We start from the raw sequence: 20972 nt of genomic DNA on the forward strand, positions 1-20972 counted from the left end.
ATGTGTCTGTTCCTAGACAATTTGTATTCCATTGTTGAATAGCAGGCTCAGTGTCTGGACTGCGGGCACAGCACATCACTGTCATCGCTAACCCAACAACCTCAAGTCTCACTCACTCAAGACAACGTGTATTGTCATGAATGTCAAATGACATGACAAAAACATGGCAAGTGTGAGCACCCATTGCTTTCACGCTAACATGTCCATTTTGGGAAATTTTGGCTGCATTTTCTCTAGCCTTCTTGTGGACCTTCCCACACAGAGTTTTAAAGCCTGCAAACTCCTCTCCAGTTAGCTAGAACTGAAGCAGCAGATGGATGAGAGGTGAAACGTCTTCAACAAACTGAAACAAGTCCAGTTGCCCATGTACAGCACTTAGAAATGTTAAGACCCCAGAGATCGTATAAACATTTCTATATGTGCTTTTCATTGCCTCTGCTTAAATATCCCTCTTCTACCAGAGTGTGTGTGTGATTGGTTGCAGGTGTGTTTGATTGCCGGTTGTCCATAGAGCTGATTGGTTCCAGCCTCGCACCCAGGAGTTTAAAGGACGGGTCTTCACCAGTTCCTGGGGGCTCTCCTTGGTCAGCCAGACTACCAGCATTTTTGATTGTGTGCAAGATGTGTTTTTGAATAAAACCATTTAAAAATGCTTCGCTGCTGGTGGTGCTTTGAGGACAGGAAGAGGAGAAGAGGATTTACTTGTTGCACCAGGGTTTCCCCTAGGCCCTGGTCCTAACAATTTGGGCCTTGTCTGAATGAATTGGAATGTCCATGAGGTGAGGTAGACGTGGTTCAGTTTGTCTGTATTAGTGGCCTTCAGTTAAGTGTAGTGGTCATCTCTTTTGTTAATTTGTTGTTGTTGCTGTATGTTGTGTTTCTGACTGGGCAACCTGACCAGATAGCTGCCGGGCAAGTTCAAGAATTTGCCACCTCATTTTGCCTTTCTTATTTCTGGTGGTAATCCTGAGTGGGGGCATGCTTCAATGTATCGCAGTTGACTAGATTCCTGGTCTTCGATGTTGCACTGAATAGAACGTTTAAAGATGCCTCGAGCTCGGCAAGTCACTGAAGACTAGCTAGGTGAGTTAGCCATGTTGGTAGGCAAGTAAAGTTTGGTTGTCTCTGCAGTTTGTTTCCCTTAATTTTATACTTTGCACATCAACGTTGTTTTGTGTGACATGGCTGCTTTGTTTTTTTTTGGTCACTTTGTGATGTGTGGCTGTAAGTAAAACTTGTGTGCAGTAACTAGTTTGTGACCTTTTGTGGTAACTGCACACCACTTTTGTTGGGTCACCTGTGGTTGCAGCTTAAGTGTAAACTGGTAACATTTATATATAGTAGTGACTACACAGTGACGCCTTGTCTGTGGTTGTTGTAGTCCAGATATTATGCAGTAAGTTGTCCATATTTAAAGTTAAATTAAGTTGACAGTATGATAGATGTCACTTTTACATGTCAGGATCTGGTTTTTATAGACAGATTCAATATTTAACTGTCATTTATCATCACGGTAACAGCATTGCATACATTGGCAGCTGTAAACACATTGTAAAAATCCATCTGTGGGTTTGGTGCCGACCTGTATACTGAACATATAAGGAGTAATTAATGTTTATAATCATCAGAGAACGTTAAATACCTTTTTGGTTCCTATCTGTTCCCCAAACATACTTGTATGTGTGTGAATGTTAAAAAGGGGGGAGGTGTTATGACCCTAGAGGTCTTGTGAATGTTTCTATTGTTTGTGCTTGTATCTGTTTCAGTAACCCTCTGTTACCTGAGTGTGTGTGATTGGTTTCAGGTGTGTTTGCGTGAAGGTTGCCCAGGGAGCTGATTGGTTCCTTCCTTGCAGCCAGGAGTTTAAGGGCCGGCTACTCTGTGGGCTCTACTCGGTCAGCCAGACTGCCAGCATGCTTGTGTGTCATCTTGCACCATAGTTTATTACAATAAAACAGATATCACAGTTAAAATACCTGAAACTGCCTATTGTACTTTTATTAATGGTTAGAAACATATTTATGATTAACTTTCATCAAATATGCTTCCTTAGGGGGATGAATACTTCGAACCAATTAGTTCATTAGATTTGCTGTCAGATTGTAATATGTTCAATATTCTAATATTCCCAAAATGCCTATATATAATTATTATTATTTTTTTTTCCTTCTGGATGCTCATGATGTTGACATGATTTTGTTTTGCCAGGTTAGTGCAACAGTGAGACTTTAATCATTATTAACTTGGTCAGTCCAAGCAGTTTGAAGGAGCAGCAGAGAAAGGTGGGGGATGGGCAGCTCACACAGCTCTGCAGCTCTGAGGCAGCAGCAGTGCTGGTGGAAGGGGGGAACGGCCCCTCCCCTTGATGAAGCAGCCGCCTGGTAACAAGTTACAATGATTTAAAATAAAGCAAGAAGTACTTGAATAATTGTGCTAAATTGCTTTTCACTTCACAATTGTTATCATGAATTTGTGTTGGAATATTGCTTAAACCTGAATTCATGACAGACTACTGTGTTTTGTGGCTCTGTTAAAAAGGTCACAGGCAGGTCAGGCCAATTAAGCACCTGAACCCCACAGTTTTTTCTGAGAATGCTGCATTCAGGAAATTGCAGACTCACTGACAAAATGTGTTTAATGCTAAACTGAAAAACTGCTCATCCTTTTCATATTGCACCAGGGTTTCCCCTAGGCCCTGGTTGTGACATAATGAAAGATGGATTGTTTTATGAGTTGAGAAATGTTCCTCACTTAAGCTAAAACTCTTCTAAAAAACATTTGAATGAGCTGGTAAATGTTCAAATTAGCTCAGCTTTAAACATCTACAAATCAGTCATCTTGCACCATAGTTTATTACAATAAAACAGGTATCACAGTTAAAATACCTGAAACTGCTTATTGTCCTTTTCTTAATGGTTAGAAACATATTTATGATTAACTTTCATCAAATATGCTTCCTTAGGAGGATGAATACTTCGAACCAATTAGTTCATCAGATTTGCTGTCAGATTGTAATATTTTCAATATTCTAATATTCCCAAAATGCCTATATATATATATAAATTTATTTATTTTTTTCCTTCTGGATGCTTATGATGTTGACATGATTTTGTTTTGCCAGGTTAGTGCAACAGTGAGACTTTAATCATTATTAACTTGGTCAGTCCAAGCAGTTTGAAGGAGCAGCAGAGAAAGGTGGGGGATGGGCAGCTCACACAGCTCTGCAGCTCTGAGGCAGCAGCAGTGCTGGTGGAAGGGGGGAACGGCCCCTCCCCTTGATGAAGCAGCCGCCTGGTAACAAGTTACAATGATTTAAAATAAAGCAAGAAGTACTTGAATAATTGTGCTAAATTGCTTTTCACTTCACAAGAGTTATCATGAATTTGTGTTGGAATATTGCTTAAACCTGAATTCATGACAGACTACTGTGTTTTGTGGCTCTGTTAAAAAGGTCACAGGCAGGTCAGGCCAATTAAGCACCTGAACCCCACAGTTTTTTCTGAGAATGCTGCATTCAGGAAATTGCAGACTCACTGACAAAATGTGTTTTATGCTAAACTGGAAAACTGCTCATCCTTTTCATATTGCACCAGGGTTTCCCCTAGGCCCTGGTTGTGACATAATGAAAGATGGATTGTTTTATGAGTTGAGAAATGTTCCTCACTTAAGCTAAAACTCTTTAAAAAAACATTTGAATGAGCTGGTAAATGTTCAAATTAGCTCAGCTTTAAACATCTACAAATCAGTCATCTTGCACCATAGTTTATTACAATAAAACAGGTATCACAGTTAAAATACCTGAAACTGCTTATTGTCCTTTTCTTAATGGTTAGAAACATATTTATGATTAACTTTCATCAAATATGCTTCCTTAGGAGGATGAATACTTCGAACCAATTAGTTCATCAGATTTGCTGTCAGATTGTAATATTTTCAATATTCTAATATTCCCAAAATGCCTATATATATATATATAAATTTATTTATTTTTTTCCTTCTGGATGCTCATGATGTTGACATGATTTTGTTTTGCCAGGTTAGTGCAACAGTGAGACTTTAATCATTATTAACTTGGTCAGTCCAAGCAGTTTGAAGGAGCAGCAGAGAAAGGTGGGGGATGGGCAGCTCACACAGCTCTGCAGCTCTCAGGCAACAGCAGTGCTGGTGGAAGGGGGGAACGGCCCCTCCCCTTGATGAAGCAGCCGCCTGGTAACAAGTTACAATGATTTAAAATAAAGCAAGAAGTACTTGAATAATTGTGCTAAATTGCTTTTCACTTCACAAGAGTTATCATGAATTTGTGTTGGAATATTGCTTAAACCTGAATTCATGACAGACTACTGTGTTTTGTGGCTCTGTTCAAAGGGTCACAGGCAGGTCAGGCCAATTAAGCACCTGAACCACACAGTTTTTTCTGAGAATGCTGCATTCAGGAAATATGGAAATTGCAGACTCACTGACAAAATGTGTTTTATGCTAAACTGGAAAACTGCTCATCCTAGATGTTATACTTTTTAACTAAGAATCAAGGCTTAAAAATAACATATTGTATTTATCGATTATCGATTAGGAGTAATTCACTTCAAAAGTAGTAGATTTGTAGCTGTAAAACGTCCCTCCGACATGAAGTCCCACAAGTCCAAAACTCTCCTTGTGTACCTGAATGCATCGCCAAAGGACATGTCTCAGCAAAGGCAGTCGCAGAGGCTTCAACAACGGAGAGATCATCATGCGCGATGTGCTGCCAGATATGAGGTTGAATTAGCAGCAAAAGAACCAGATAGAGCCTGAACAAACACTACGACTTATGGAGGTAAGATATGTTTAATTTTTTGTTAGCCTGTGTTTTGTTTGGAAACTTTGCTAGCTAACTGTTGTATTCGACAGCCTGTTACCTGAGTGAAGAGTGTTTTTAAGCTAATGTAACTTTCGCTAATCAAGAGAAGTGTAACTTTAGATCATAAGGGAGCAAAACACACTATATGGCAGCCTAAGTGTTATTGCAACTTTATATGATATCAAATATATAAGCATGAGACAAATTCAGTTTTGCTTACAACTTAAGCTGCAAATTTGTAGGAATGATTTGATACAATGTGGTCAGTAAAGCTCACTAACATAAATAAGTCTCACTTATTGTCACAGTGATGATACTAATCAAGTCATTATAAGTGTATTTATGATCTTGCATGCAGCTAATTAAAAAAGCACAGCAATATCAGGTAACATTAGCATTTTGTTTTGAGTAAGTGGAGTTTGAGCCATATGGCTTGTGGTTTCCTTGATACACAATATTTAAATGCCTTAGAAAAAATTAATCACTGTCAGTCTAACAAATATTTCAAGAGGAGAATAAACATTTTTTCCTGTAAAGTTGCATAGAATTCACCTTCCTGACAGTGGACAGTGGCTGTCTGGAATGCCTGGCTGTTTGCAACACTGTAGGTTTAGACATTTACAAACTCTAAGGATAAATGACAATTAAAAATAGTAATATAAATAAGTTGCTGGTAGTTTCCTCACCACCAAAACCACAAAGTATAATCTAAAAAATCTCCTGCTACCTTTTAACTGGCTAACTAATACTCACTGTAACTTTACCTGGGAAAATATAGCTTGTGGACCTGGTGGCAGGCAGAAGAGCTGTTGAGAATAAATAGAAATACTTAATCTTATGGCTGATGGTTTCATTTACTTATGTAGGTCATATAGAGACATCAGGACTAAACTGATTCTGTTTTTAAAAATAAAACAGTTCAAAATTCCCTAAGATAAAAAAGTCAAAATGAATTATTAGATAATAGTCATAAATATGAGATAAAAACAGTGAGAATTATGACATTTAAAAGACATTATGAGATAGAAAGTCAACAGTATGATGAGTCAAAAATGAGGTAAAAAGTCAAAATTATAAGATTCAATAGCAACCTTTATCAACCACCATCGAGTTCCAGTTTTGGCCCTCCAACATAAAAGGTTTGAGCAGTTCTGCTCTAGAATAATATGGATCACTATTCTAGTGAACACCACCTTTAACTGTAACCCCACTGATAAACATATCACTTAATTTATATATTTGCATGACCAGAAAGTGAACAATATAAGCCTTTTAAGAGTTGAATTACAATAGACTGTACAGGTGGACCTAATAAAGTTAAAGTTAAGAATGAGTGTGTTTATGCTTTATTTGTTTCATTGTTTGTTGTTCTGTGACATCATTGCTTTTTGTTAATCTAATAACCTTTCATTTTTACTGATGATGAACAGAAAGAAAATGGGGAAAAAGAGGCGCAAGACAAAGTGGTATGTATTCCTTTTGGCTTGTTTTTTATTCTGATGTGGTGTGTAGCAACAGAAACTAGTATTGGATAAAAGTATTCATTCTTTTTATTGCATATATCCCACCCATGTAGTCAGTTTATCTAGGGTGCAACAGGAATACTTGTCCTTTGCCAGTGAAAACTAGAAATTATCTCCAAAATTTCATAACTCGTTTCGGTGATTTCAGATCACATTTGAAGAAAAAAAAAAAGAGGAATGTCCCGATCAGGTTATTTTTACCCCGATCCCGATCCGAGTCCTTTAATATTTAGATAATGCCGATACCGAGTCCCGATCCGATACTTGGCCTTCACTAATATTTTCCTGGATAATACAGCTGCATTAAGAAAAAAGGTGCCTGCATCCAAGCTGTTCCTTAATAGGTTTTTTTATTTTGTTGAAACAGAGTATATACTTTCATATGGCTCTTTCTTATTCTGCACATGCTATTGCAACATTGGCCAACCACCTTCCATGTGTTAGCAGGTGAGTCTGTGACGCTGCAATGTGACAGCAGACCCTCGTGTACAGCCAGCTGAAGTGTGTGTGAGATGCAGCCCACTCTTGGTACCTCTATATCATCCATTGCTTTTTTCATATTCCTTATGTTATCACGTAAAATAACGTGGACGCGTTGCTTGTCTATTTCACACGCGTTCAGCAATACTGTCAACTAGTGCGCATACCGACACGTTGTAACTCGAAAGTGGAGTCAATATAATGTAATGCCGAGATGGTATGGCATACCGGGTATTTAAAAACTCCAGGTGACAAAGAAAACCCTGATCCTCTACCACAGAGATGAGCTGGTTATCCAGCGGGATTAATTCAGTTACCTTCTCTGTAATATGTTTGGCCATGTCGCTGTCTCGAGGATATTTCTCTATCCTTTCGAGAGTATCTGCAAGTGTTTGCTGCTTCAGTGCATTTACCTTTATTGCTTGAGTGAAATTGTTGTTTAACTGAGTGTTTTTGTTTTTTATGTGCCGTATGAAATGTGTAGTATTAAATGCAGCTCTTTTATTATCCTCTCGCGGTCGTATTGCAGATGTTACATGTCGCCGTTGGACTGCTTTTGCTTTCTAAATGACCAATTTCCACACTGCAGACATTTTATCCACAGGTTTGCCAGAGTAACGTGACGCGCGTGTCTGCGCTCTGCCACAAAGTGTGATCTGGGACCACATTCAAAATTGCCGATTCCGATCAGTGAAAAAATGCCCATATCAGCCCTGATCCCGATCCTGCAGATCAGATCGGGACATCCCTAAAAAAAATCTTTGTTCTTCATTCATGTCAATGTAATTTATTTATTGCTTGTGAGGCTGTTGTGGGCTCATAGTTTACACAGATGACTCTGATTTGATAAATTCATCATGTTAGGATACTGCATTATAAATATTGACCACAACTATTGACAGCAAATTATTTTTTTTCCAAACAGTCCTGGTTATTTTGAAAGAGATACAAATTTGAAGCTAATAAAACACGTTGGGAAGCTAATAAATGATTGCATTAACAAAACAAAAAAAGTTTTTGGCCTGGGACTGAAAGGGTTAAGAAGCATCTTTGTTTGGGCAGTGTATTTACTATGGCACAAATCCCAGTTCCAAATGTAATGTGCTAGTGATACAATTATGTATTCAGCTGAACACGCCTTAATATTCTCTAAATGGATAATAGATATATGATGATGATCTGCTGTTTGAGCATCTTCTTCATTAAATTTCATCCAAATTTGTCCGTAAGTTAACTTGTAAATTTGAGTGAGTGGTTATTGGTATGGCTATTTCATATTCAAGACTAAAACAGTTATTTCTTTCTTTCAGGAGGACTGTGCTACTGATTATTATTCTTATTATGAGACCATTATCAGATACCAGCCATTACCTGGATGGTGACCACATGCCATCAAGCTCAGAGCCCTCAGACAGTGGGAAGGATTCACAACAGGTCTACACAAAGTCCTCATTGGAAAAAAAACTCCAGAGCAACACAGAGGAGGACAGAGACTGTGGCACAGACGACACCAGTGACGATGAGGGTAAGGAAATGACACAGTCCCAAATTACAGTGAAATTCTGTGTAAAAGGACCAAAACTAAAGTGGGACAAGAGACATTACTGTGTTTACTGCACAAAACCACAGAGCAACATTCTTCCTCTTCAGGAGCCTTTTGAGGGAGATCTAGATGTGCTTCATTTTCAAACAACAAACCAGAAGATATAAAATGCTGATTTAGGGCATGTAGCATTCTAGTTTTATCAGTAGTGTTTTCATTTCCTACCTTTAATGATTGTGGAAAAGCACTGTATTTTTCCGTGCCCGTGTCGTTCCCTTTATTGAGGATTATTTAAGATGTCAGTCATTTCTTTAACATAGAAGTCCGATTTAGCTTTTCCAATTAGAGAGATACATCTATTTCTTAAGTGCCTAAAATGTTTCCAGTCTGATTGACATTTGGATTTTCTTGCAGTTGCCCAAGCAATATTTTGCTCATGAATAATATCAGAGAGTTTATCTGAAAACCATGGACTGTCACGTCCTTTGACTTTAAATTTTCTAAGAGGAGCGTGCCTATTTATGACCTCCAAGAAAAGTGATTTAAAATAAGTCAGAGCCATTTCAGGGTCTGGAATCAGGCATATTCTGTCCCAGTCACATAGATAAAGATCATATAGAAATGCTTGCTCACAGAAGTATTTGAAATGTCTTTTGTATAGAATACGTGGTTGTTTCTTCGGGAGCTTTGTATCTCGCACTGCAGCAATTACGCAGTGATTACTAACGTCATTAGCGAATACGGCTGTGGCTTTATATCTGTGGGGAGAGTTAGTTAAAAAGTAAGTCAAGGAGCGTTGACTTTTCAGGATGTTTACGGTTGGGCCTTGTCGGAGATTCTATAAGCTGCGTCAAGTGTGCAGAATCGCAAAAATATTTAACAGGTTCAGAGATAGGAGCCAGCCAGTCCCAGTTTAAATCCCCCATAACAACAAGCACACTACTACAAAACATAGACAGGGATTCAGATAGTGAAGACAAAGTTCCCCTTGGAGCAGAGGGAGGTCTGTAACATCCCACAAGTGTCATAATACAACCTTCAGTGAATTCAACTTTCAATACAAGCAGCTCGTCCTGTTCAGGTTCAGATTTGAATAAAAGTGTCGTTGTCTGATACGTGTTTTTTATATAAATCTAACTCCTCCACCTTTTGCAGGGCGGTCAGTGCGAAAGATGTTGTATCCATCCATACAAACATGACTGTCTGGAGTAGATCTACTTAGCCATGTCTCTGATAATACCATGATATCAGCATTTGTTGTCTTAGCCCAAATCCTAACCATATCGATTTTCGGTTAAAGACTCATGTGCACAAAACCAATACCAGATGTGTGCTGGAAGTCTTTGGGAGTTTCAAAGCGTTCAGAGTTTATTTCAGGCCCTGGATTAGACTTCATGTTTCCAGACAACAACATGATTATGCATTTCAGCGTGTGTGCACAATGCGTGCAGCTGACGTTTCTCTTTAGGTGAGATTTCCGCATGAGTTCTTGGCCAGAGTTTTTAGGCAAGAAACAGTTATTTAGGAGGAGGAGGCTTAGGAGATGAAGTCCTGCGCACTGATCGTCAAACTAAAACATTTGAGTAGTTTGAGGTGATATTTTGACATGATTTTGTTGTTCTGTGTATATTATGTCATAACAGTTCCCTCATCTTCAGAAGTGGGACCTGTACAGGAGTCACATATCAGTGGAAGTGTTGAGGTCCTCAGTGTGACGTCTTCCAAATCCACTCAAGAATCAGATGGTAGGAAGTTACTTGAGCAGCAACTGACAATTTCCTTTTCATCATTGATTATTCGCTCACTGTTCTTATTCATCAATTATATTGTCTATCAATGTCAGGAAGTAATGAAATAATCACTGTGAATACCAATTCATGATGGTATTCACATTTAATATTAGCCTATGTCAGAATGATGAATTTAATGCTGAGATGGTATCATCTTTTCTTGTAGAAGAAACACACGACATGACAACAGAGACCTCACCCTCAAGACCTCCAGACAAGGGGAAAAGGACTCAGACAACAGGTAAATTCTTCTTCTGTCTTACTTGTGTTTCCTCCTGTGAAGTAACAGCCCTGTAGTTGGTGTGAATGCTGAAAGCATATGTTCTTCTACTTTTTATTCTGCCGCGTTTTGGCGCGCTACTCCTTCCACAAACTTCAACCGATTCAAACCATTCAAACATCATTACGTGCGCTTCATTCGGGATTCATGTGCTATGACTTTTAGCATTCATACCATTCAAAAATTCAGAGTTATTCCCGTTTTTCCCGAAAAAATTCCCCATCTGGAATGAATGGGAAAAAAATTCAAACTCTCAAAAATTAACACTAAATTCCACCCTCCATAACTCATTCATACATTCACTTAGAAACTCCATTCCACCTTTCCAGCTTTCATCAAGACCATTCAGCTTTTTCATAGCATTCATACTTTCTTCACAGGACCCTTTCAAAGCACCTAAAGTTTTCACAAAACGAGTGAAAAATGCCCAGCATTAGAGTGGGTGATGTCATCGCCAGAGGGGGGATGCTGTGAAAAAACACTTCCCAATTTCCAATTTCCCAAACAAATTACAACAGCGCACAGAATGTTCCCTCCACAAACATAAAAAATGCATCAAATTGTAGGTAATCTTGTGCTGCTCGTGGTAAATGGCGGCCCAAAGCCAAAAAATGTACGCTTTTGCCACTAGATGCCTCAATGTCCCAGAAAGTTGCCCAAGTGCTCCATCTGCTCTAATGTTAAACATTTCTGGAGAACTCCAAATAAAAGCCCTTCTTTCTGTCGCCGCCCTGACCACATTTTTGGCCGTAGAGACATAAAATTCGAATGACAGCTTCCTGAAACCCTTGTGATGCTCATAAAATGTTGTGTTGGTAGCATTTACAGTCTTGGCACAATGGCAGGAGATTGAGAGGCTTTTCTCAGTTAAAATCTCAGTAAAATCAACTGCTCAGCCAAGGAGTCACACAGCTGCTGCTAATTAACCCACAGCCTCTCCTCATGAGCCATCACCACGGCAACTGCTGAGTTCAGCTGGGGGTCACTTTAGTTCATTTGGAGCTTAGTTGTCACACTTACACACCCAGGACAGACATTTTAACACTATCTTAGGCATTTTTCAAGGCTGCTCTTCAGTTTTAAACTCCTCCATCATCCTTATCACCTCCTCAGTCATCTTCTTCACCTCCAGACTGACTCTCGTCACCTCTAACCTAACCTTTATTACCTCCCCAGTCATCTTCTTCACCTCCAGACTGACTCTCGTCACCTCTAACCTAACCTTTATTACCTCCTCAGTCATCTTCTTCACCTCCAGACTGACTCTCATCACCTCTAACCTAACCTTTATTACCACCTCAGTCATCTTCTTCACCTCCAGACTGACTCTCGTCACCTCTAACCTAACCTTTATTACCTCCTCAGTCATCTTCTTCACCTCCAGACTGACTCTCGTCACCTCTAACCTAACCTTTATTACCTCCTCAGTCATCTTCCTCACCTCCAGACTGACTCTCGTCACCTCTAACCTAACCTTTATTACCTCCTCAGTCATCTTCTTCACCTCCAGACTGACTCTCATCACCTCTAACCTAACCTTTATTACCTCCTCAGTCATCTTCTTCACCTCCAGACTGACTCTCATCACCTCTAACCTAACCTTTATTACCTCCTCAGTCATCTTCCTAACCTCCAGACTGACTCTCATCACCTCTAACCTAACCTTTATTACCTCCTCAGTCATCTTCCTCACCTCCAGACTGACTCTCATCACCTCTAACCTAACCTTTATTACCTCCTCAGTCATCTTCTTCACCTCCAGACTGACTCTCATCACCTCTAACCTAACCTTTATTACCTCCTCAGTCATCTTCCTCACCTCCAGACTGACTCTCGTCACCTCTAACCTAACCTTTATTACCTCCTCAGTCATCTTCTTCACCTCCAGACTGACTCTCATCACCTCTAACCTAACCTTTATTACCTCCTCAGTCATCTTCTTCACCTCCAGACTGACTCTCATCACCTCTAACCTAACCTTTATTACCTCCTCAGTCATCTTCCTAACCTCCAGACTGACTCTCATCACCTCTAACCTAACCTTTATTACCACCTCAGTCATCTTCTTCACCTCCAGACTGACTCTCATCACCTCTAACCTAACCTTTATTACCTCCTCAGTCATCTTCTTCACCTCCAGACTGACTCTCGTCACCTCTAACCTAACCTTTATTACCTCCTCAGTCATCTTCCTCACCTCCAGACTGACTCTCATCACCTCTAACCTAACCTTTATTACCTCCTCAGTCATCTTCTTCACCTCCAGACTGACTCTCGTCACCTCTAACCTAACCTTTATTACCTCCTCAGTCATCTTCCTCACCTCCAGACTGACTCTCATCACCTGTAACCTAACCTTTATTACCACCTCAGTCATCTTCCTCACCTCCAGACTGACTCTCATCACCTGTAACCTAACCTTTATTACCACCTCAGTCATCTTCCTCACCTCCAGACTGACTCTCATCACCTGTAACCTAACCTTTATTACCTCCCCAGTCATCTTCTTCACCTCCAGACTGACTCTCGTCACCTCTAACCTAACCTTTATTACCTCCTCAGTCATCTTCTTCACCTCCAGACTGACTCTCATCACCTCTAACCTAACCTTTATTACCTCCTCAGTCATCTTCTTCACCTCCAGACTGACTCTCATCACCTCTAACCTAACCTTTATTACCTCCTCAGTCATCTTCCTAACCTCCAGACTGACTCTCATCACCTCTAACCTAACCTTTATTACCACCTCAGTCATCTTCCTCACCTCCAGACTGACTCTCATCACCTCTAACCTAACCTTTATTACCTCCTCAGTCATCTTCTTCACCTCCAGACTGACTCTCATCACCTCTAACCTAACCTTTATTACCACCTCAGTCATCTTCCTCACCTCCAGACTGACTCTCGTCACCTCTAACCTAACCTTTATTACCTCCTCAGTCATCTTCTTCACCTCCAGACTGACTCTCGTCACCTCTAACCTAACCTTTATTACCTCCTCAGTCATCTTCTTCACCTCCAGACTGACTCTCATCACCTCTAACCTAACCTTTATTACCTCCTCAGTCATCTTCTTCACCTCCAGACTGACTCTCATCACCTCTAACCTAACCTTTATTACCTCCTCAGTCATCTTCCTAACCTCCAGACTGACTCTCATCACCTCTAACCTAACCTTTATTACCACCTCAGTCATCTTCCTCACCTCCAGACTGACTCTCATCACCTCTAACCTAACCTTTATTACCTCCTCAGTCATCTTCCTCACCTCCAGACTGACTCTCATCACCTCTAACCTAACCTTTATTACCTCCTCAGTCATCTTCCTAACCTCCAGACTGACTCTCATCACCTCTAACCTAACCTTTATTACCTCCTCAGTCATCTTCCTAACCTCCAGACTGACTCTCATCACCTCTAACCTAACCTTTATTACCACCTCAGTCATCTTCCTAACCTCCAGACTGACTCTCATCACCTCTAACCTAACCTTTATTACCTCCTCAGTCATCTTCTTCACCTCCAGACTGACTCTCATCACCTCTAACCTAACCTTTATTACCACCTCAGTCATCTTCCTCACCTCCAGACTGACTCTCATCACCTCTAACCTAACCTTTATTACCACCTCAGTCATCTTCTTCACCTCCAGACTGACTCTCATCACCTCTAACCTAACCTTTATTACCTCCTCAGTCATCTTCCTCACCTCCAGACTCATTAATTCATATATTCATTCAACATTCAAGTGCAGCATTAGCAGCTTAGCGTCAGCTCTTCAACAACATATTACAGATCATTCAAACTTATATTCATTCAACATTCATGCACAGCATTAGCAGTTTAGCGTAAGCCCTTCAACAACACATTTCACATCATTCATACATTACATTAATTCATCTTTCAAGCACAGCATTAGCAGTTAAGCATTAGCACCTTCGTATTAACAGTTTAGCATTAGCAGCTTAGCGTCAGCTCTTTTAGCAGTGTAGATGCTATATTCAGCACACAGCATTCACACCCGATTTCTTCAGAAATTGCATTTTCTAGTTTCCTATAATGTCTTATGAACTTAATACTTTTCTTCATTGGTGGCTACTTTGAAAATATGTAACTTCACGATGTAATGATATTGTCTCATCTGTTTTTCTCCTCCTGAAGGGTCCTCCAAAGAAAAGAGGTCAAAGGCCAACTCTGAGCCAGTTCCAGATTCAGATGGTAAGGACACAACTTCATAATCAATGCAGAAACACTGTTATATGCGTATTATGGTATCTTTCAGTATGATAGTTTGTAATTAATGCTGAGGTGTTTTTTTTTTTTTGTAGAAGAAACACACGACATGACATCAGAGACCTCACCCTCAAGACCTCCAGACAAGGGGAAAAGGACTCAGACAACAGGTAACCTTCATGCACTGAAGGATATGTTGCTACAAGTCAGCCAAGAGAGACAGCTACTGAGTAGTAACCAAAAATGACAAGTGAAGTTGATCTCCTGTATTTTCAAAGGTAATGCAAGCACTATATGGAAACGGCATCATCCATTTTAGTGTATCATATTTACTGCATCACCAGCACCAATAAATAATAGGTTGCTGAACTTTGCTCCGTTTAGGACATTTTACATCCACAAGGTTTATCTTTTATTATCAAGGTTTTTACAGACTCCTGTCTGCAGCTCTCCTCACATCGCTGCTAAACCACAACTATGTATCAGATTGAAAAAGCTACATGCCTAACAGAGCTATTGACTTGGAATAAGTAATAAACTAGCTTTTAGAGGTCGACCGATTGATCGTTTTGGCTGATTAATCGGCCCCGATAGGACTTATTAAAAACTATAATCGTCTGCGGATCTGGGCTCTGATAGTGGCCGATGGCTGTGCAGCCTCAGGCGGGGACGTACATCGCGTGCATTCGCCTTTTTAATGGAGTCTCCATATGTGACATGCAGGTAATGCAGGTACCTGGGATAATTAATTAAAGTTAACTTTATAACACAGCTTTACTCACAAATTATGATCATGATAAGGTTGTTGTTTATAGTGTTGCATTATTAATGAATTAGACTATCGATAACTTTCACTGCTGTTCTGCCGAGCTCATGCTGCTGTCTCTGTTTAGCTAGCAAGCTCGCTACAATTTGGCTAGCAGTGAGCGCAAGCCTAGCACAACTAATGGGATGATATATGATCATTTGAGGGGCACTTCTGCTGAAAATATAAGTTTGCGTGTGCAACTCCCGAGGATACTCTGAACAACTTTTAGAAAACCATGAAATGCCACTCGTACGTGGAGACCGTGAGAGGGGTGGGTGGGGGCTAAACCTTTGCTGTACCGGGGATCAGCTGATTCATATTATATCTGACTCGTTTCAGTTTATTTCTCCCCTCAGAAGTTATCTCTGGAATATAACGTAACAATATCAGCTCTCCACGATACAAGACAGGCAGGCAGGGAGGAAAATAAATCATTTAACTGTTACTTAGATTACTTACCAATGTGGCGTTCTCTCTTCTAAATAATCCAACCACGTAACGTCAACTGTGCATTCATGACATGAAATCACACTTTTTATGATCCTTCTCTCTCCGGTAATGTGCACAAACACTAATAGTTTGTGAGAGTGGTATTTAAAAATGTAACGGGACGCGCAGCATCTGGCCTGATAGACGCCACGGAGCGCATCGCCATGTAAACAAATCCAACATATTTCCAACGATGTAATCCAACAGATCACACTCAGGATACTCTCCGTACTTATTATCAAAGTCAAAGTGGCAAAAACTGGTTTATTAAAAACCTGCGTTTGCATAAGTCTGCTGTAGGAGTAAAGCACGTCACGACGTCAACACAAACTGTTGTGAACAATGTGTAGGTAAAGTTAAAGGAAAGGAGCGAGAGACTGACGCAGGGGCGATACATTCGCTTTTTATATCAGACTCTTATGTTTTTTTTCTCCCCAATATATGCCAGAAAGCATCAGTGATGATAATAACAATTCATTTGTAACTTTAGTAAAACTTTACTTTATCAGAAAGGTTTTATTAAACCAGCAACGTTAAGAAAACAACTGCAGCATCATTTCAATTTAGAAATGATTAATAAAGTGCAACTTAAATCATTCATGTAGATTGAAATAAATATTAAATATATAAAAGTAAATAATAAAGTTTTATATATATATATATATACATGATCTATTTGATAGCCTATTTAATGAATAGTTATATTGAATAGATTTACATGTTTCTTGTTTCTTACATTAGAGGGCAGCTGGAGGAAACACAGTCCCTCTACGGGACTATTTAGCTGAGGAAAGGCACAATGTGGGCACAACAAATTGAGTTAGATGTTAATTTGCAAATAATATTTTCTTTACTACTTATTTTATTTATGTAGGTATTCATTACTCTTTGAGATTCATGTTCTGTTCCAGATTTATGGTTTTATTTTGTTATTTATTTGACATAGACTTTCAGTTCAACAGTTATGTGTAAGGATATGTAATAAAGATAAAGATTAGAGAGAGATTCATTTAAATTAGTTTGTTTTGTTTTTTTCGTGGGGTAGGGAGATATTTGCCGATTAATCGGCTATCGGCTTTTTCCTCGTACAAACTATCGTTATTATAAAAATCCACTATCGGTCGACCTCTAGCTTTAGTCTACTATGGACAGTAGTAGATTGCAAAGCAGCTGCATTCACCACTTGGCAATGTTGTAAAGGTAATATTGGGTATTGTATGAAGTACAGTGATCTAACTTTTTCAAAAATAAACAAGTAGAAAAAGAAAACCATCCATCCATAACATACAGAGGACTGCATAATATTTAACTTCGTGAGGATGTCAGCACCATTGTACATTTATGTTTTTGCTTATTTCTGTTTCAGGTGTGGAGCCACAACTTCTCTCCCAGAGAACAAGCCATCGCAGGCCTTGGAGTTCTAAAGAAAGAGAAGCAGTGTGGCGACAGCTGGGTCTGTACATCACTCTGCAAAGAGTTCCTGGTAAAGAAGAATGTGTAAAGGCTGTTGATGCAGAACCGGTACTCTGCAGGCGTGATTGGAGGGATGTTAAGAACCAAGTATATAATGCCATCACAACTCGTAAAAGGAAACAGATTTCTTCATGATTGTGGGTTTTTTCTAAATAAGCTGGAACTGAGATGGTTACATTTGTGTGTTGTTTTAAACTGCCTCAGGAGGTTCTAAATTCAGCTCTCACATGGAAGTTCAGAATGATGTGTAAAACAGCAGCTGTTTTAATGTTAACTGCTGAAAATAGATCAACAAAGTCCTTTGTGTTTTTTGAGTTTTGCTGTGCTTTAGGATGGCAGCACACCTGTCCTCCAATCCCAGAGTTTTATTATTTGATGAGTTGGGCATGAGACTCAAAAATAAACAACCAGCACTTTTAAATGGCACTAAAATAAAAAAGTTATTTTGCTATTATATGAGTGGTGATTTTTTCCATTTAGCCTCCTGACATTAGTAGAAACTTGCATCGGTTTGAATCAGTAAACAGCAAAGACTTAATGTGGCCAAGTTTGGTTTATAATATAGTGTATCTCAGCTTTTTGATACAGATATATCAAACAGTGCATTTAATCTTTCCTTTGATTGGTTTTAAATTGACATTGTGTTTTACTGTAGTAGATGACATCTACTGTTATACATAACTGCAAAAGCCTCAAAGTCCCCCTTAAGTACAGTGAGTACAGTAATTGATTAGAAGTTATTTCGGACTGCATCAATTAGTCACTGAACAGATTAGTTAACGACTACTGTCTCAACTGAATAATCATTGTAGTAATTTTTCAACAAATGCTGGTTGTAGCCTCGTGTCAATTTGATTCTTTACTTAATATGATAGTAAACTGATTATCTCTGGGTTATGGTCTGTTGGTCAGACACAACATAACATTGGAGATGTCATCTTGGGCTGTTGAAAATTATACAAAGCATATTAATCTACAGATTAAAAAATAATGAAAATAATAGTTATTTGTTTTTGTTAACCAATTGTAAATAAAATTAATTCACTTAAAAAATGCTGCTTTGACTCTGATGCAGCTTGTAATCTGTAAAGTAAATAAACGATTCAAATGAAATGATTGTAGCGGAGTAAAAAGTAGAATATCTGCCTTCAAAATGTAGTGGAGTGGAAGCATAAAGTGGCAGTAAACAGAGACACTCAAGTAAAGTACAAATTCCTCACATTGTACTAAAGTACATAGCTTGAGTTAATGTACTTCAACTCAAATTAGCCTGTAGCCACGGCTACATGTATTGTGCTACATGTACAACATGAAAGCACAATACATCTGAAAATGAGGTTCTTTATTTCAGCTTCATCGTCGTTCTTAGCTTTATGGAAAAGAGATATGCGTCCTCTGTACTCCATCTTCCTTGAAACTGTCTGATTTGGAAGGAGACATCTTTGTTGTTCACAGAAAACCAACAAATAAAGCTTCGAAGCTGCTCTCTTCTCATCAAAAACTGGTTATGTACGGGAACCTTTGACCTTTGCCATTATTCTGCACCAAACTAAATACATTTAAAAAAATGAATTGTGTGAATAGAATTGTGATTTTATTTTGATTGCGTATGAAAGGGTAATTTATGGGAGTGGGGAGGGTAGCCAGAAATGGCCTCCAGAGCAGCAGTATGAGACCACTTGCCTATTGTGAGAGAGACACTTAAAAACAAACAAAAACAAACAAAAACAAAAAAAGTGTGTGTGTTGTCAAATCTGCCTAGCAACAGCCACCGGTCCTCATAACTACAGCAGAAAAAGATTTATTTTACTTTGAGTGTTCTTAAATCTGAAGTGACATTCTCACTCAGTACTCCCATCTAGTGAAACATTTGATGTTTGCACCATTCTAGCTACAGTGGAAGTAGGGGCCCTCACAAGGCATAGAGGAGACGTGGACCTCACAAAGATTTATAGACATGTATGTGTGTGTGTGTGTGTGTGTGTGTGTGTGTGTGTGTGTGTGTGTGTGTGTGTGTGTGTGTGCAGTAGTACTACACTCGTATTGCTGATGTCATAGGTGCTTTTCCACTGGGCTTTACTGTTTACTCTCTGTGAGTTCACCCCCGCTGTCTGTTTCTGTTTGATGGATTAAAGAAACACACCGGCGCTAAAGGAGGGAAATTAAATGGACACATAAAAGCTTGAAGGAACTTTCTGAGAAAAAAGCTCAACAACGCTAAAAAAATCCTCCAAAATTTGATGGGAATTTGTTCTTAACCCGAAGAATGGGAGATTTTCTTTACATAATGATCGAAAATAAAACCATAACAGCTCATTCATTATTAAATTGGAGGTTAGTGCCTCTGACTGTGTCATTTCATTGTACGTTCATGATGATGTCATCACATTGTAAAATGAGCTGAACAAGAAGCTGACGCTGGAGAGATGTTAATGCATAATCCTGTTTAAATTAATCTGGAATAAAAACCACAAAAGCTCCAACATAACTTATATAACCTCTAAGGTTGTACAGATTTGATTGAGGTCGACACCTCTCGCCCCGGACACAGCCTCTTTGAGACCCTCCCCTCTGGCAAGAGGCTGCGCTCCATCAGGACCAAAACCTAACGCCACAGGAACATTTCACGAATGTTAGGACTCCAATTCAGACTCTATGCGTTACATTAACACACACTGGACTCTTATATTGTCTGTACACTGCACTATTTTTATTCTTAACTTTAACTTATACTGTAAGCTTTTTCACTCACTAATATCCTGCACATCTGCACAGTTTTTAATCACACCTGTTGTACATGTTTTGTATTATACATATTTTTTTTATGTTTTTATTCTTACTGCCAATTTTTATCTTATTCTATTTAAGTCTTTTACTTATTTTTTTTCTAGTTCTGTGTTAATTGTTCTGAACCAAAATCACCTAAACAAATTCTTTGCATGTTAACCTACTTGGCAATAAACCCTGATTCTGATTCTGAGATTTTAAGGACACGAAGGGTTCGAAGATACTCAAAGAAATGACATCACATAGGCGAGAACAAACTGCAAATATCTGCGCTGGAAATCAAAAGGCTCGAATTGGAAAAATAATGTTCAGAGTTTATTTTATTTTATATATACGTCTCAGTTTGATCAGATTGAACCCTCCTGTCGTGTTCGTTTCTCCCCCCTTACTTTGGTGTTCCCGGTCAAATTTGACCGGTCTGTTTCAGCTGCTCTTACATTAACCCAGAAACCTATATCTTTTTAAGCTGTAAACAATGTCAGACTAGTGGTTTAATGTTGAAAGAACGCTTCGCACATTCGTTTCAAATCAGGTGCGTAGGAGAGGAACAGGTCATACAACAACAACAACAACAACAACAAAAAAGATTGTTTGCCTGATGAAGGTCTGGTACTGAAACAAATAAATATCATTTCTGCAAGTTAGACAGAGTTTGTTGTCAGACTAGTGATTAACATGAATAACTGCAGTGAATATACAAAGAATAGAACACTGAAAATGTTTTCCAAA

The 20972-nt window shown here is 39.1% G+C and overlaps 2 protein-coding genes across 7 annotated transcripts in view; one reads left to right on the forward strand and one right to left on the reverse strand.

The window, feature by feature from the left end:
• Positions 1–20972, reverse strand: part of rims4 (regulating synaptic membrane exocytosis 4) — a 72316-nt gene that overhangs the window by 22401 nt on the left and 28943 nt on the right. The window lies entirely within an intron of this gene.
• On the forward strand, positions 3109–17877 carry LOC138605322 (uncharacterized). 2 transcript variants are annotated; one of them, XM_069677485.1, is made up of 8 exons: positions 3109–4813; positions 6268–6303; positions 8151–8365; positions 10027–10128; positions 10340–10414; positions 14615–14671; positions 14782–14856; positions 17350–17877. In XM_069677485.1, the coding sequence occupies exons 2-8, from the start codon at positions 6275–6277 to the stop codon at positions 17589–17591; spliced, it is 795 nt and encodes a 264-aa protein (XP_069533586.1). In that variant the 5' UTR covers positions 3109–4813; positions 6268–6274; the 3' UTR covers positions 17592–17877. The 2 variants fall into 2 exon arrangements, with proteins under 2 accessions (XP_069533586.1, XP_069533585.1); XM_069677484.1 differs by lacking the exon at positions 3109–4813 and having other exon boundaries at positions 5591–6303.

Source organism: Semicossyphus pulcher, unplaced genomic scaffold (assembly GCF_022749685.1).
Source record: "Semicossyphus pulcher isolate SPU_LCO1_2020_fin unplaced genomic scaffold, fSemPul1.0.p SCAF_3, whole genome shotgun sequence".
Lineage (NCBI taxonomy): Eukaryota > Metazoa > Chordata > Actinopteri > Labriformes > Labridae > Semicossyphus > Semicossyphus pulcher.

What these genes read in the sequence shown, in the direction of transcription:
- LOC138605322 (XM_069677484.1), top strand. Translation starts at nt 6,257, where the DNA reads ATGATGAACAGAAAGAAAATGGGGAAAAAGAGGCGCAAGACAAAGTG. An exon ending in CGACACCAGTGACGATGAGG is followed by an intron (nt 8,366 to 10,026) that starts GTAAGGAAATGA and finishes ATGTCATAACAG; the next exon opens with TTCCCTCATCTTCAGAAGTG. An exon ending in GCCAGTTCCAGATTCAGATG is followed by an intron (nt 14,672 to 14,781) that starts GTAAGGACACAA and finishes TTTTTTTTGTAG; the next exon opens with AAGAAACACACGACATGACA.